Below are 15,576 nucleotides of genomic sequence, written 5' to 3'. Positions count from 1 at the left end.
TATTTCATGTCCTTGCTAGCATTTGGTGGTGTCAGTGTTCCAGATTTTGGCCACTCTAATAGGTGTGTAGTGGTACCTCACTGGTGCTTTAATTTGCCATTTCCATGATGACATATGACATGAAGCTACTTTTCACAAGCTCGTTTGCCATCCATATCTCTTCTTTGGTAGGGTGTCTGTAAGGTCTTTGGCTCATTTTTATGTTGGTTTTCTTATTGCTGAGTCTTAAGAGTTTTTGTATATTTTGGATAATAGTCCATTTATCAGATGTCTTTCACAGGTATTTTCTCTCAGTCTGTGATGTTTCTTCTAAATTTTTTTTTCAATGTTTATTTATTTTTGAGAGGCAGAGAGAGACAGTGTGAGTAGGGAAGGGGCAGAGAGAGAGAGGGAGACACAGAATTCAAAGCAGGCTCCAGGCTCTGAGCTGTCAGCACAGAGCCTGACGCGGGGCTCGAACCCACGAACCGTGAGATCATGACCTGGGCTGAAGTCGGACGCCCAACCGACTGAGCCACCCAGGCGCCCCGTGTGATGTTTCTTCTAATTTTCTTGATACTGTCTTTCACAGAGCAAAAGTTTTTTAATTTTAATGAAGTCTTATTAAATTATTTTTTATTAATTATTTTTTCTTATTATTTCTTTCATGGATTGTATTTTGGGGATTATATCTAAAAAGGCATAAAAATGCCAAGGTCATCGAGGTTTTCTCCTATGTTATCTTCCAGGAGTTTCAGTTTTGTGTTCTACATTTAGGTCTATGATCCATTTTGAGTTAATTTTGGTGAAGGCTGTAAGGTCTGTATCTAGATTAACTTTTTCTGCACGTGGATGTCCAGTTGGTCCAGCACAATTTGTTGAAGAGATTATCTCTGCTTCATTATATTGTCTCTCTTTCTTGGTCAAAAATCAGCTGATTGTATTTATGTGGGTCTGCTTCTGGGCCTTTTTCCCCCAATGATCTGTCTTTTCTTTCACCAATACCACACATTGTTGATTATAGCTTTACAGTAAGTCTTGAAGTCAGGTAGCATCAGTCCTTCAACTTTGTTCTTCTGCTTCAAGATAGTGTTGGCTATTCTGGGTCTTTTGCTTCTCCAAATGACTTCTGGAATCAATTTGCTGACATCCATAAAATAACTTCTTGGGATTTTAGACTGGGATTGCATTGAATTTATAGATCAAGTTGGGAAAAACTCACAACTTGACAATATTGAGTTTTCCTACCCATGAACATGGACTATCTCTTCATTTATTTAGTTTTTCTTAGATTTCATTCACCAGTTTTGTAGTTTTCCTTATACAGGTGTTATACATATTTTGTTAGGTTTATACCTAAGTATTTCATTTTGGGGGGGTATAAATGTAAATGGTACTGTGTTTGAAATTTCAAGTTCCACTTGTTTATTGTTGGTATATAGGAAGGCAATGAATATGGGCTTTTGCGCATGAACTTTGTATCCTGCAACCTTGCTAATATTTGTTATTAGCACTTTATAACCACTTTTTTGGTTAGTTGTTTCAGATTGTCTACATAAGTGATGTTACCTGTGAACAAAGACAGTTTTATGTCTTCTTTCCAAATCTGTATGCTTCTAATTTCTTTTTCTTGCCTTACAGGATAAGCAAGGGCTTCCAGTATGATGTTAAAAAGGAGTGGTAAGAGGAGACATCCTTGCTTTATACCTGATTCTAGTGGGAAAGTTTCTAGTTTCTCACAATAAAGTATGATGTTAGCTGTTGGTTTTTGTTTTTGTTTTAATATTTATTTATTTTGGGGACAGCTCAAGAAGGGGAGGGCTAGAGAGAGAGGGAGACAGAAGATCAATCAGAAGCAGACTCTGCACTGGCAGGCTGACAGCAGTGAGACTGTTGTGGGGTTCGAACTCACGAACTGCAAGATCATGACTTGAGCCAAGTCGGACACTCAACTGAGTCACCCAGGTGCCCCTTAGCTGTGGATTTTTTAAAAATACTCTTTAAAACTTCTCTTCCATTCCTAGTTTACTGAGTTTTTATCGTGAATGGTGATTTGCTTAATGGCTTTTCTGTCTACTGATAAGACCATGCGATTTTTCTTTTTTAGTCCATTGATAGAATGGATTACATTGATGAATTTTCAAATGTTGAACCAGCCTTGCACATTTGGGATAAATTCTAATTGGTCATGGTATACAATTCTTTTTATACACTTTAGGATTCAATTTGCTGATATTTTTTTGAGGATTTTTTGCATCTATGTTTGTATATCCTTTCATTTTTAATCTGTATCTTTATATTTAAAGATCTCAAAGGCAGCATATAGTTGGGTCTTGTTTTTCATTCTATCTGACAATCTGTGTCTTTTATCTGTTTAGATCACTTACAGTTAATAGATTATCAATATAGTTGGAACTAGGGACACTGCTTTATTAATTTTCTGTTTCCTGTTTTGTTTTTGGTTACTTTGTTCCTCCCTTTCCTGACCTTTGGATTATACGACTCCGTTTTATCCACATCTTCTGCTGTATCTCTTAGTATTTGTTCATTAGTTGCTCTAGGGCTTAACAAATAGACATCTAACTTTTCAGCCTACTTAGAAATAATATTTTGCTATTTCAAGTAAAATATGCAAACCTAAACCCAAAGAAGTCCTTTTAGCCCTTCTCCTTTTCTATTATAGTTACCATATGTATTACATCTACATATAACAACCATCCCCCCATGAGGTTATAATTTTTGCTTCCAACAGTCATACACATATTAAAGAACTTAAAGACAAGAAAGAGTCTATTATGTTTATCTGGATATTTACCATTTTTGTTGCTTTTTTTTAATCCTGATGTTCTAAGTTTCCTGTGGTATCATTTCCCTTCAGCTTCAAGAACCGTTTTTGACATTTTAATTTTCCTTCATCTAAGGGTGTTTTTATTTTGCCTTAACTCTTAAACTCTGCCTTCTAGCCTCCACATTTGCTGGTAAGAAACCCCAGATACTGAAACTGTTTCCCTATCGTACTGTGTCTTTCTATTCTTGCTGCTTTTGAGGTTTTTTTGTTTTGTTTTGTTTTTTTGTCTGTTTTAGTTTTCAGCAGTTTCATCATATGTATGGTATATCTTTGAGCTGACACGGCTTGGAGTTTGGTGAGTATCTTGAATTTGTAAATTAGTAGCTTTTGCCCAATTTGAGAAGTTTTCAGTTATTATTTTTTCAAGACTGTTTTCTTCACCAATGTCTTACTCCTTACCCTTCTCCTTTCTCCAAAGTCTAAATGTTATTAGACCTTTTGTTCTTGTCTCCGAGGTCCCTGACTCTATGTGCTTTTTTTTTTTTTTTTTGAGGTACAATTGACATTTAACATCAACAACAGGATTTATGTATATATCACAAAATGATCACCACAATAAGTTTAGTTAACATCTATTGCCACGTTGAGTTACAAATTTTTTCTCTTCTAATGAGAACTCTTAAGATTTACTCTCTTAGCAACTTTCAAATATACAACATAGTATTATTAACCATAGTCACTGTGCTGTATGTTATATCCCCAGGACTTATTTGTAAGTAGAAGTTTGTATACCTAAGGTTTTATTCATTTATTTCCCTTCATTTTTTTCCTTTGTTCTTTAGACTGGATAATTTCTATTGACTGATGTTCAAGTTCACTGATTCTTTCCTGTGTCATCTATATTTTACTGAGCCCATCTACTGAGTGATTTTTTTTTTAATATTGATATCATACTTTTTTAGTTCTAAAATCTCCATTTAGTCCTTTTTAGTAGTTTCTATTTCTCTGCTAAGAATCTATATCTTTCCATTTGTTTCAAGAGTGTTCATCTTTACCATGGTGGTTGTTAACGTTTTGTCTTCTCTCCCCAGTCGGCTTGCTATAATTTACTTTTCAGAGTTCTCAGGCACTTGAGTAGTTTGTTCAGGTTTTAGTCTCAGTGGGAGAGAGACTACAGTGAACTTACTCCATCTTGGCCCAATAACAATACTCTTAAATAGAACTAGTAAGACACCCACTAAGTGAAATGTTAACCTCATGCTAGGGTACATCACTCTGCCTATAAACCCATCGTAGTTTCTTCAGAACTTTGGCCAATTAAATATTATGGGAAACCAGAAGTTTACAATCTTATTGTTTAACAGAAAATAAAAACAAGATTAAAAAAAACCCACATTAACACACTGTAAATTTTTAAAAATCCATAATGAAATACTGCTGTTTAGAAATGCAGAAAAACACAAGAAGGGGCTATTTAAATCTCTTATAGAAAATTAAGCCAAAAGTAAAGAAAAAAATAAAGAAAAGGTGCTTCTTCATCAAACATAAGAGGAAAAACTAGTGACCATAATCAAGTGGGAACAGAGAGAAGAAGCAAAAGGGCTGAATTCGTCTCTAACTTCTTTTGACTTTCATTTCCTTTTCTACAGAATTATAGCATGAGTTTAATAGTCTCTTCCAGTTTTCAAAACCTGTAAACCTCTATCTTGATTCAAAGTAACAGGAAAACTTAATTCTTTCGCAGCATCTATTTCAAGAGAAATTAACTAGTGTCAAGAAAGATTAAATTTCTTCACAGAATTAACAACCTTTCTGAAGTGGTGAGTCAAGACTTAATTTGTTCACCATAAATTAATGGTTGCTGTGTTCATAACTCATATATATTACATGATGGTCATAATATATCATGTTATAGATATTTTACAGATACATTAATGGTGTAAAAATCTACCATTTCTAAATTGAAGCAAAGCAGTTACTCAGTCCTGACCGCCACAGTCTTGGTGTTTTCCGTGTCCAGCTATGGGTGCTCAGCCATATTCTACCTCATCAAAACCCCTGCCCATAGCTCAGCCTCCCCAGATGAGCTCCAGACAGGACAGTGGATAACAAGACTGTGGTTCTTCTGCCAGGTCAGTCATAAGACTTTTGCTGCAGCTGGGAAGGAGGAAGGAGGAGACATCCCTAATAGTAACAGATAATAACCAAGCACTAGCTAAATTACAGGCTTCTTAATTTACCATTAATTAATTCACAAAGCATTTTTTGAGCAGTTATAATTTGCCAGGCTTGGAGATTAAGAGAAAAGATGATCCCAGGCTTCAAAGAGTGACAGCCTACTGGGGAGTAAGGCATGCAGATGGTGAGGAGACTATAATTACAATATATTAAATCAAATTCTCTTTAGAACCTTCTGTTGGAGCCTGCTGTAAGTTACCTCTGTCTGTGCTTTGGGCTATCAAACTGGACATTTGTTATATTTATTTGTTCTGGGCAATGCTTCTCATATGTTCCACCATCACCTTCCTCAAGAAAATAGGAAATGTTGGTTGTTCAAGTTCAGACTCATAACATCTAGATGTGTCATCCTGAGCATGTCACTTAATTCCTCTGGGCATTACTTTCCAATTTACAAACAGACAGACGGATGAAACTGAGTATCTAAGGTTTAACACATCCTCTTCCTTCTGATTATAATGTCACTCTTAACAAACCCAGCAACCTCTCACTACCCCAGCTCCAAACCTGAGGGTCACTTTCTGCCCCATCCCTCCAGGTCAGTCACTAAGTCTTGCCCAATCACACTCTTCTCCACTCTTGCCTTCAGTGTTACACCATGCCCATGTTGAGGCGGATGGTGTAAAATCATGGGAAGGACAAAAGCCAGGCAGACCTGGCTCAAGGTTTATTTGTTGTGTGATTCGAAGTCAATTATTTATCTTACGAGCCTTGGTTTATTCATCTGTGAAATGGAGGATACTGCCTCCCTCCTCCCCTTCCATCATCATTGTGTTCCTGTTATTTCAGTGTTTTCTCCTCCCTTATCATGTTTTAGCCAGCTGAATCTTCCTTATGTACTGTTTTTACCTGTTCTTTCTTCCTATTCAGAAATCCCAAGTGACTCCTCACCAATTCAAAACTCTCAGGCTTGGCTTGGTAATCTAATCCTATCCCATGGGGCGTCTGGGTGGCTCACTCAGTTAAGCATCCAACTTTGGCTCAGGTCATGATCTTACAGTTTGTGAGTTTGAGCCCCACATCAGGCTTGGTGCTGACGGCTCAGAGCCTGGAGCCTGCTTCATATTCTGTGTCTCCCTCTCTCTGCCCCTCCCCTGCTCACACTGTGTTTCTCGCTCTCTCTCTCAAAAAAACAAATAAACATTAAAAAAAGCAAAAAGATATTTGTGATGTCAACCTGGATGACCAAAGACTTTAACATTCCAGCCTGTCAGGGATGCCCCAAATTTGCCTTTAAAATTCCAAGACTCCAGAGGATGATAGGTAAGAGCTAACCCCCTACACCTAGGGACCAGCTACATGCAGTGTAGCTCTTCTGAGCTTTGTCAAGCCATAGCCTTGAAGCAACCATGTAAAGGCTTAAGGGACAAAATCATGAATTTAGCTGAATTTAGCAAGGCACTTTTCATAGTTAAGAAGGACAGCCACAAGCCTATTATCTCCTTGAGAACAGGGATCATGTCTTACTCAAAACAGTATCCCTAATATCCACACAGGGTATAGTAAGAGTTGATGCTAGTGTTCCATCCATTCTCAGTGAATGAATGACTGACGGGGAGCTATTAGACTGTGTTAAAAGTAGACTGTTGAAACCTTTCCTCTGGTATTTAAAAATCAAGACAGAGCCATCCTTGTCTTGGACTATACAGGAACAATTCTACCTAAAGGAGTAGATTCTCAAGCAAATGATATTTTGCTTCCTTTGATGTAACACGAATACTGAGAAAGGTCAGCCCTCTCTCTGGCTAACTCTAAGTTACTCACTTTTCCATCTCTTCTGCTACTGTCACACCCTCCACCAGCCAACTTGAAAATGGACCCAGGGAGAGAAATGCCCAAGCATCACAGTAGTTTTTGGACCTCCCTGTTGTCTATTCATTTGTTTTCTGTCCAGCAAAGCTCCGTTGCCTACTTTCTTACCTGTTCCAAATCTATTCCTAATGGAGTTTAACTGGGCTTTTGCTCAATTCTAAACAATATGAAAGTAATAGTAACAGGAAATGGTAAAGATTGAACACTGAGAGCACAGTCTGAGAACAATGGTCCTCAGGCCTCCTGTCCACAGACCACATCAATGACCTGAGACCATGGTCACTCCTAACATCTCCAACCACATCACACATCAGAATTAATGGAAAGACTGGTGCTGCTTTTGAGGGAGTGCCAATAAGGCAATGGTCTAATATCTCTTATGTTCCTTAACAAATTATTAATTTTTGCTAGAGGCAACATTATAGTGGTACACAGAATTATGTGATCTGTAATCAGCATTCATTCAAAACAATGACTGTCATAGGACTACAGAGTCAATTCCAAGATTCTGATGGCTCATTGGAGTATTTTCCTTTATAGATTATATCACTCCAACTTCCAAAAGGAGGATTTCAAAAATTCAGGTTAGGGGCACCTAGGTGGCTCAGTTGGTTAAGCGTCTGACTCTTGATAGCCACTCAGGTCATGATCTCACTCACGGTTTGTGGGTTCGAGCACAGGCCTATCAGCACAGAGCCTGCTTGGGATTCTCTCTCCCCTTCTCTCTCTGCTCCTCCCCCGCTCATGCTTATTCTCACTCTCAAAATAAATAAACAACAACAAAAAAAAGAATTCAGGATACATACACTTTCAGAACCAATGAGGAGACTCAATTTGCATACAGACAAAACCAACAACTGAATTTTTCTGGCATCATTAATCAAAACAGTTGTCCAATTAATCTAACAGTAAGTGAACTATGTACTAGACAGGTTCATATATGTTATCCATTTCATCTTTGTAAAAAACCTAGTATGGCTATTATTCTTGCTGTCATCTTAAAACTGAGGCTCAGGGAGATTAAGTAACTTGCTCAAGGTGTCAGCATTAGTAAGTAGCAGAGCAGAACTTTCAACTCAGGGCTTACAGACTTCAACCATTTTCATTTACAGCATTTGAATATACTGGCCCATGGCCCTGTCACTGAAATCATGAATAAAGAGTTGAACATTGGATATGGCAAAGAATGTAAACAATGAAGGGTGACCCTTAACTCACATCATACACAAAAATTAGTTTATTTATTTATTATTATGTTTTATTTTATATTTGAGAGAGAGAGAGAGAGAGAGAGAGAGAGAGAGAAAGAGCACGAGCAGGGGAAGGGCACAGAGAGGGAGACACAGAATCTGAAGCAGGCTCCAGGCTCCGAGCTGTCAGCACAGAGCCCGATGCAGGGATCGAACTCACGAGCAGTGAGATCATGACCTGAGCTGAAGTCAGACGTTTAACTGACTGAGCCACCCAGGCGCCCCACAAAAATTAGTTTAAAATGGACCACAGACCTAAATGTAGGAGCTCAAACTAAAAACTCAGGAAAAAAACAGGAGTAAATCTTTATGACTTTGTGTTAAGTTAGACAATAGTTTCCTAAGAATGAAACTAAAAGCACAAGCGATAAAAGAAAAAAAAAATCAATAAACTGGACACCAAAATTAAAAACTTCTGTGCTACAAATGAGACCATCAAAAAAGTAAAAGGTAATCTACAGAACAGGAACAATATTTGCAAATCATGTATTAGATAAGGAACCTGTATGCAGAATAAAGAATTATAATTCCATAATGAAAAAAGAGCTCAAACAACAAGTGGGCAAAGGCTGTAAATGGACATTTCTCCTAACATACACGAATGGTTCATAAGCACATGAAAAGATGACCAATATCATTAGTCATTAGAGAAATATAAATCAAAACCACAAGGAGATAACACTTCACACTCACTGGAATGGATATAAGAAAAAAGACAGATAATAATGAGTGTTGGTGAGAATGTGAAGAAATTCTTTCATTACTGATAAGATTGTAACATGGTGCAGCCAGTTTGGACAAGTTTGGTTGTGTGGTGTTTTTGTTGTTGTTGTCGTTGTTTAAGTTTATTTAAGTAATCTCTACACCCAACATGGGGCTTGAACTCACAACCCTGAGGTCAAGATCTGAGCTGAGATCAAGAGCCGGATACTTAACTGACCAAGCCACCCAGGTGCCCCAATTCCCCCCAAACTGTTAAACAAAAAGAGTTACCATACAACCCAATAATTCCCCTCCTAGGTTTATATTCAAGAGAAATGAAAACATGTCCACACAAAAACCCGACACAAATATTCACAGCACCATTACTCATAATAACCAAAAAAATGGAGCAACTCAAATTTCCAATTGATGAATGGATACACAAAATATGGTATATCCATACAACGGAGTATTATTTGCAATAAAAATAAATGAAGTACTGATAGATGCTATACATTCATGAACCCCCAAAAATATTATGCTAGGTATAAGAAGCCAGTCACAAAAGAACACATAATGTATGATCCCCTTTATATGAAATGTCTAGAATAGGCAAGTTTACACAGACAGAAGATTAGTGGTTGTCAAGGGTAGGGTGGGGTGGGGTGGGGTGGGGTGGGAGTGAATGCTAACTGGGTTTCGTTTGGGGATAATGCAAATATTTTTAAATTGTGGCGATGACTGCACACTAAAAACTACTAAACCAGTATACTTTAAATGGTGAAATTTATGATGGGTGAATTATTATCTCAATAAAGATGTTAAAACAACAACAAAAAATGCTGATCAGTGGTTATGAGACCATGAGAATCTTGCTCTGGATCACTCACATTCCAGATGTCCTTTTTACACAGCACAAACGTATACGGGCAAGAGTCACCTTCCTAAACCTGCGTTGGGGGGCAGTAAGCAAAATTATCGCACCTTCCCAGACAACCATCTGGTCAGCATGATGCAAGCTTTTGTTATTTCTGGAATGCAGCACTGCAATGTGTTGTGCCCTAACCTGCTGGCCAGGCCCACGAAGCCTGCAGCTGGATAGAGCTCAGGGCAGCAGCCCTCCCGCTTGCTGAACGGGCAGGAAAGGGACCTAAAATGGCAAAGTAGAAAGCTCACAGCACAGTTCAGAAAACTTCCTTATGACAAAACATAGGCACAACACTGAGCAAAGTCTTCCTCACTCCTGAACTCCTCCCTTCCTCCTACCCCCAAATGGAGTCTGCTATTCTAGGTCAACATATTTTAAATATAGGTGCATTATGAATCAGCTAGAATTATATAATGATCAAGCAGGAAGGACCTTTCAAGGTATTATGTAATGGAGCAATGACTCCGGAGCCACTTACTAACTGTGTGACCTTGGGCCAGTTCCTTGACCTTTCTGTGTCTCAATATCTTCATCTGGAAAATGGATGTGAAGATTAAATGAGTTAATACTTGTAAAATGTTTAGAATAGTGCCTAGAACGTCACAAAATCTTTTACTATTTTTATAATTATTGACTGGTAAATCTCATCATTTTTATGGAGGAAGACGTTAAGCTCAGAATGGTAAAGTGAGTCTGAAGCTTGCAGCGGCAGAGCTGGTATCAGATTTTAGGTCTCTTTAATGCCTCAACTATGGTTCTACTATTAATTTACAACCGAGCAGGTATAATATTCCTTGACCAACTTTTAGGGCTTGAAAGATATGAATAACAAACATACAATGCCTAGCTCTACATTTCACACAATATAGGGATTTGTGAAATGTTTGATCCATATTTCCTTTTCATTCCAGGTTTAATCCTCTAATGTCTAAAGAGAAGGTGTGACGCTAAATTCCAGAATGTCTAGTGTTCTGATGTTTAAAAAGTGGGATGGCTCAGGGCTGTTAAAGAAAATACACGTAAGTTTTCTCTCTCTCTTTTTTCATTTTCCTTTTAAGGAGCACAGGGTACCTGCATATGCCTAGTGTGTTAGGAAAAGAGACTGTTTCTATTTCTCTATTTTAGTACTATGGCTTTAGTACTCTACTTTAGTACTAAATTTAGTACTATTTAGTACTCATGCAAGCAATTTAAATGCTATTCTCTGGGTTTGATGATGTTTCCAACTTTCAGTAAATGATACCTACTGGTTGATTAAAGAGGCAAGAGAAACTCACAAAATAACTACAGTATTTGGCAAAGTACAACAAAGTAAGTGTTTAAACACTCTCATCATTTCTCTCTCTTTCGTATACTCGTACCTCCCCATGGTGTTTACACCAGCATAAGAGATAGGCAGGGGCCTTTCAAGCTTCTTATCCACCCCTGCAGCCTTGTTGGAGCCTCACACTAAGCTCTGCAGCCTTTCAGGTCTTCTTTCCTTTCCTCACTCACTTGCGGCCTTCATACCGACATTCCCCATAGCTAAAAAGTTCTTCCTCACAGCCTCCAAATGCACCTCTGCCTTGGCCTCGCCAACTAGCTAGCTTCTATTTATCCTTCAGGTTCTGCTTAAATCTTTTCTTCAGAGAAGCCTCCCCCAGTGACCCAAACTAGCTTCTCTTCTTCCCTTCTCCCCAACTCACACACACTTGGAACACGCTTCTAAGTACTTCCAATAAATGTCTTTCTCCCCCATCAGACTGTAAGCTCAAGAAAGGCAGGGACTGTGTATGTCTTGTTCGGTGTTGCTTGCCCTGTGCCTAACATAATAGTGCCCAGCACACAGTAGGTGGCAAATGAAATTAACAATGTCCTCCAAGCATTAAAAGGATCAGCTAACAAACTGATTTCCTAACTTCTCTACTCAGATTTGACAAAAGGCTTCCCATATCAAGCTGTGGGCATGACAAAATTACACAAACAGATACGACCATTTAGAGAAAAATTCACAACGAAGAAAAACTGTGGCTGGGATATCTATTTTAATGTTTATCTATTTTTGAGAGAGACAGAGAGAGACAGCGTGCGAGCGAGGGAGGGGCAAAGAGAGAGGGGGACACAGAATCTGAAGCAGGCTCCAGGCTCTGGGCTGTCAGCACAGAGCCTGACGGGGGCTCGAACTCACGACCGTGAGATCATGACCTGAGCCAAAGTCGGAGGCTCAACCGACTGACCATCCAGGTGCCCCTGGGATATCTATTTTAAAATTACTGTGTGCAAAACCCTAAGGAAAAACATTACTTTTTTTAAAAAGTTTATTTATTTTGAGAGAGAAAGAGAGAAAGAGCACGGGGGAGGGGCAGAGAGGGAGGAGAGAATCCCAAGCAGGCTCCATGTTGTTAGTGAGAGCCTGATGTGGGGCTTGAACCCACAAACGTGAGATCATGACCTGAGCTGAAAGCAAGAGTCGGATGTTGGGGTGCCTGGGTGGCTCAGTTGGTTGAGCATCCAACTTCAGCTCAGGTCATGATCTCAGGTTCGTGGGTTCAAGCCCCATATCGGGCCCTCTGCTGACCGCTTAGAGCCTGGAGCCTGCTTTGGATTCTGTGTCTTCCTCTCTCTCTGCCCCTCTCCCGCCTGTCCTCTGTCTCTCAAAAAACAAAATGTTAAAAAAAATAAAATAAAAGAGTTGGACGCTTAACCGACTGAGCCACCCAGGCAACCCGAAAACATGTTACTTTTAGGGGCGCTTGGTGGCTCAGTCGGTTAAGCGTCTGATTTCAGTTCAGGTCACAATCTCATGGTACATGAGTTCAAGCCCCACGTTGGGCTCTGTGCTGACAGCTCACAGCCTGAGCCTGCTTTGGATTCTGTATCTCTCTCTCTCTCTGCCCCTCCCTTGCTTATGCTCTGTTTCTGTCTCTCAAAAATAAACATAAAAAAAATTTTTTTTTAATGTAACTTTTAAAAACAAGCATCAGAAGAAGAAAAAGTAGTAATGTCTTCATCAAAGCCTGTCATTAACAGTCACACTATGTTCTTTTGGGAGACTATCTCACATAGGAGGGTGGAAGAAATGAGAATGCATTTGTTCCTCCTAGGCTATACCATTTCGTTCCAAAGTAAATTTATCTCCTGATGAAAGACAGTGTGCTAAAAAATAATTCTAAGTATATCCAGTAAAAGTACCCGGTGGTGTGATGGGCTTCTATGAACACTATGCCCACAGTGAGGTGGCATGTGGGTCAAGGGAACAAGCAGCATGATATGAGGACAGCTGCCTCTGGCAATGGCTCCAGGCTCCCGTTTTTAGGGCTTCCACCCTGGCACCAATCACAGAATTAACTTCTCTTACTTGGGGCAGAAAAAAGGAGACTCTTTTCCAACTAGACAGATGGTACAGGCATCACATGATAAAGATTCCAAAAGATCCTTCTAGAGAAATTTTGCTGTATTGAAGAATACATAACAACAGTCAGGGGGAAAAAAACCAACCAGGAAGCAGGTACTATACACACAGATTAAACTTTCTATATAAAGGAGGATGAGAGTAAGAAAAGTGAGAAAAAAAAAAAAGGCAGGGGAGGGGGATGGAAGAAAAGAAGGAAGAGTGTTCAGGATGAAAGAAAAAAGTTAAAAAGCATGTGTAATGGAAAGGGGTGAAAGACCAGGCACTAAATTTTACTCAAGGGGTTAAGATCCATATATCTCAGAACTTGGAGATACCTGAAAGACAAATTACCTGATCAAGCATGCTCCCTTTAGATTAGTAGTGTTAATGAGCCTTGGACATTCACCAAAGCCCAGCCACGAGTTACCCACATCTAACTGAACCATCTGACATCAAAGAAAGTCCTCAAAAGCCAAGGCCAGGTCTTCTAGTATATGTGCTGCCGAAGCGAGCACTAGGCCAGGTCTTCTAAAACACCTTTCTTCACTCAGTCTTTACTAATGAATATCAGAAAAATAAACAACTCACCTCTAACCACAGTCTGCAAAAGGAAGAGATTCTGGGTACAGCCAACAGGTGCACTTTTGGCTGTGCTGTGTAACCTCATCAAAGTCAATATGCCAACTGATCCTCACAGACACATGAGTCCTTAAACTACCCTAAAGCATCACCACACTAAAACATTTAAAAAACTGTCCAGTCCTGGGGCGCCTGGGTGGCTCAGTCGGTTGAGCGGCCAACTTCGGTTCAGGTCATGATCTCACAGTTCATTAGTTGGAGACTGCATCCGGCTCTGTGCTGACAGCTCTTAGCCTAGAGCCTGTTTCAGATTCTGTGTCTCTGTCTCTCTCTCTGCCCCTCCCCTGCTTGAGCTCTCTCTCTCTCTCTCAAAAATAAATAAACATTAATGAAATTTTTTTTAACTGTCCTGTTCTATCAAAGGATGGGAAAATATATCTCTCCCACTATAAGAGATACTGGGAATACCTCTGGTTTCAAATACACTGCTATTAAAAGTGCCCAGCTCTTTTTCCATAATAAAGTTTAATTCCAAAATGGTGCCTAACACAGTTGCTAGCATGCAGAAGGCTTTTACTAAATACTGGTTGCAAAAACGAAAATATGCTTGTTCTGAATCATATTCACAGTTGGAGAATAGTTACGACCTTACAAGATATGAAGGAAGGTACTTCCACACATTGGAAAGGGGGCAGAGTATATTTTTAAGCCATTCTGCTCAGCAGTGCAACAAAACAGTTGCTACCGTTTCATTTTGTGGGAATTTCTGGGTCTGTAAAACAAAAAGAACGCTCAAGTGAGAAAAGCAAAAACCGTGTACATACTTGGGAGCTTTGAACTATTGAGATGGAATTCTGGTATCTTGGTCCGCACGCAGATGACTCCGAAAGTGACAAAGGGAAAGTGTTTGCACTGGGGACTTTGTTTGAAAAAGGACCTTTCACCTCTGGAATTCCAAGTCACCTCTAGCATTCATAGGAAACCTTCCAACCTCTCTGCTGGGCGGGCGAGACCAGCTCCTTCGCCAGAATTCGATAGGCTCCTAGAAGACCCCCACTGCGGGAGTCAGCGCCTCCTTCCCGCTGACGCCGAGGGCATCGAGCCTTTCCAGTCACCCCAAACCTCTGTATTTTGTAGCTTTCCTTGAAGCGAAAGGGCAGTTATGGGCCTCACCCAGCCCCAGCAGAGGACTGTGTCCTTACAGCATGGGTGACACGGCCCCGTGAGAACGGCTTTGGGCAAGTATCCCCGACCCGTGCAGGCCTCTCCGGTTTCACTAGGGGCCGTGACCCCGACCCCCGGGGACGCGCGTCCGACGCCGCCCTCCCGCCGCTCAAACAAAGGACCCGGCGCCTGGCGCGCCCCCCACTCACCGCTCAGATAGTTGGTCCACTTGTACAGCACCCCCTCCATGTCGCCCGCGGCCCCTTGGCCCCCGCCGCGCCGGGGCCGTTTCCCTTCGCCCGCCGGCCCCCTCACTGCCCCAGGCCCCAGGAGGCGAGGAGCACCGGCAGCAGGGCCATCGCCCAGAGCTGCCGAGCCGCCGACTCCCGGCGCCCGGGCCCGGTGCGGGGACACCCTGCCAGCCTCACATCCTCGGCCCGGGGGCGGGGTCACTGCGGCGGCCTGGGCACGTGAGGACGCGGCCGGCCAGGGCCCCCGTGCGGTGGAGCGGCGCGCTGTTCACAGGGAGGCGAAGGCACTGGGTGGGCCCGAGTGGTGGCTGCAGCCTCCAAGGGGCCACTGTAGCGAGGGAACCGGTGGCTGGCGGTACCACAGCGCGCTACCTGAATCCTCGACGCGCCGGGCCCCGGGGCCCGCTCGCGCATGCCTAGTGCGCCGCTCGCGCGCACGTTCCCAAGGTCCATTCCGGGGTTTGGCTGCGACTGCGGCGGCGGCGGGGTGACGTAGCGGGAATTGCAGGCAG

The 15,576-nt window shown here is 41.2% G+C and overlaps 1 protein-coding gene across 4 annotated transcripts in view; it reads right to left on the bottom strand.

Moving 5' to 3' along the window:
* Positions 1-15,576, bottom strand: part of PLEKHA8 (pleckstrin homology domain containing A8) — an 84,277-nt gene that overhangs the window by 67,241 nt on the left and 1,460 nt on the right. For 3 of the 4 annotated variants that reach the window (XR_006211813.1, XM_042969145.1, XM_042969132.1), the window contains exon 1: positions 15,023-15,462. The exons of the other annotated variant lie outside the window; for it this stretch is intronic. Coding sequence is in view for 2 of the 3 variants with exons in the window: in XM_042969145.1 (XP_042825079.1) it covers positions 15,023-15,062 (40 nt within the window). In the remaining variant the exon portion in view is untranslated. Of the gene's footprint in view, positions 1-15,022; positions 15,463-15,576 lie in introns of those variants that run through there. 4 annotated transcript variants of the gene reach the window in all.

Source organism: Panthera tigris, chromosome A2 (assembly GCF_018350195.1).
Source record: "Panthera tigris isolate Pti1 chromosome A2, P.tigris_Pti1_mat1.1, whole genome shotgun sequence".
Lineage (NCBI taxonomy): Eukaryota > Metazoa > Chordata > Mammalia > Carnivora > Felidae > Panthera > Panthera tigris.
Note: the sequence above shows the minus strand (reverse complement) of the source record. Positions and strands in the feature narration are given on the sequence as shown.